Source organism: Limulus polyphemus, unplaced genomic scaffold (assembly GCF_000517525.1).
Source record: "Limulus polyphemus unplaced genomic scaffold, Limulus_polyphemus-2.1.2 Scaffold9746, whole genome shotgun sequence".
NCBI lineage: Eukaryota > Metazoa > Arthropoda > Merostomata > Xiphosura > Limulidae > Limulus > Limulus polyphemus.
Window position 1 is genome coordinate 1 of NW_013675356.1, and position 1,901 is coordinate 1,901.

A 1,901-nucleotide genomic window follows, 5' to 3' on the forward strand; every position below is an offset into this window, starting at 1 on the left:
ATTATCTTTACCATTTTCAGTTATTACTGCAGTTGATTTATTTATATTATCTTTACCATTTTCAGTTATTACTACAGTTCTTTATAGTTATTTTATCTTTACCAAGTACTGGTAGTTATGACTGATGTATAACCACGTGTAAGCAAAACTTAACATAGTCGTTCCTAAAAACATCTGGTGACCAATGAAAACCCATTAAACACCTCCAACAATGAAACTTTGGAAGAGTGTGTGGCATCTGAGATAAATTACTACTACATATGTTACTGTTTGGGCGTAGAGTCATCATAGCCACAGATAGCTGACAGTTACCTGTCATCATAGCCATAGATGGTGGACAGTCACTAGTCATCATAGTCACAAATGGCTGACAGTCACCAGTCATCATAGCCATAAATGGCTGACAGTCACCTGTCATCATAGCTATAGATGATGGACAGTCACTTATCATCAGAGTCACAGATGGTAGACAGTCACAAGTCATCATAGCCACAAATGGCTGACAGTCACTTATCATCAGAGTCACAGATGGTAGACAGTCACAAGTCATCAGAGCCACAGATGGTGGACAGTCAACAGTCATCATAGTCATAGATGGTGGACAGTCACAAGTCATCAGACTCACAGATGGTGGGCAGTCACCAGTCATCATATCCACAAATGGCTGACAGTCACCTGTCATCATAGCCACAGATGGTTCTCACAGCACAATAACAAGTGAGAACTAGTTGGAGATTTATATAACAACATTCGGCATAAATCTGATGGATTTTCCCACAAGCAGCACAAAGATGCAGGTGGAAGCCATTAGATGGATGGAAGGAAGCAAAGCAACTAGATGGTAAGACCATCACCTAGATGTATGTGTCACAGATTGTGAGACCATCACCTTGATGTATGTGTCACAGATGGTAAGACCATCACCTTGATGTATGTGTCACAGATGGTAAGACCATCACCTTGATGTATGTGTCACAGATGGTAAGACCATCACCTTGATGTATGTGTCATAGATGGTAAGACCATCACCTGGATGTATGTGTCACAGATGGTAAGACCATCATCTTGATGTATGTGTCACAGATGGTAAGACCATCACCTTGATGTATGTGTCACAGATGGCAAGACCATCACCTGGATGTATGTGTCATAGATGGTAAGACCATCACCTTGATGTATGTGTCACAGATGGCAAGACCATCACCTTGATATATGTGTCACAGATGGTAAGACCATCACCTAGTTGTATGTGTCACAGATTGTGAGACCATCGCCTGGATGTATGTGTCACAGATGGTAAGACCATCACCTTGATGTATGTGCTATAGATGGTAAGACCATCACCTGGATGTATGTTTCACAGATGGTAAGACCATCACCTTGATGTATGTGCTATAGATGGTAAGACCATCACCTGGATGTATGTGTCACAGATGGTAAGACCATCACCTTGATGTATGTGTCACAAATGGGAGCTGACAAGCTTGCCGGAGAAGCCTATTTCCTCTTCACAAGGAAGGTAAAAATGACAACCGTGGAAGGTCTTCATCGATAATGAGAAATAATGAGTCTGGTGTAACTTGAAGATGGAAAAGGTGGGAGATCATTAGGACACTATGCTGCCAAAAGACCACTGGTAATATCTGTAAATAAACTAACTATCTTCACTATACTGCCAGAAAACCACTGGTAATATCTGTAAAGAAACTAACTCTCTTCACTATACTGCCAGAAGACCACTGGTAATATCTGTAAAGAAACTAACTCTCTTCACTATACTGCCAGAAGACCACTGGTAATATCTGTAAAGAAACTAACTCTCTTCACTATACTGCCAGAAGACCACTGGTAATATCTGTAAAGAAACTAACTCTCTTCACTATACTGCCAGAAGACCACTG

The 1,901-nt window shown here is 40.9% G+C and overlaps 1 protein-coding gene across 1 annotated transcript; it reads right to left on the reverse strand.

Annotated features, from left to right (window-relative positions):
- Positions 1 to 312: 312 nt before the first annotated feature.
- LOC106476071 lies at positions 313 to 682 on the reverse strand (the record flags this gene model as incomplete). Its single annotated transcript, XM_013936743.1, has 1 exon — positions 313 to 682. A coding segment is annotated over exon 1 (370 nt), but the record flags the coding sequence as incomplete, so codon positions are not given.
- Between the last annotated feature and the right edge of the window lie 1,219 nt (positions 683 to 1,901).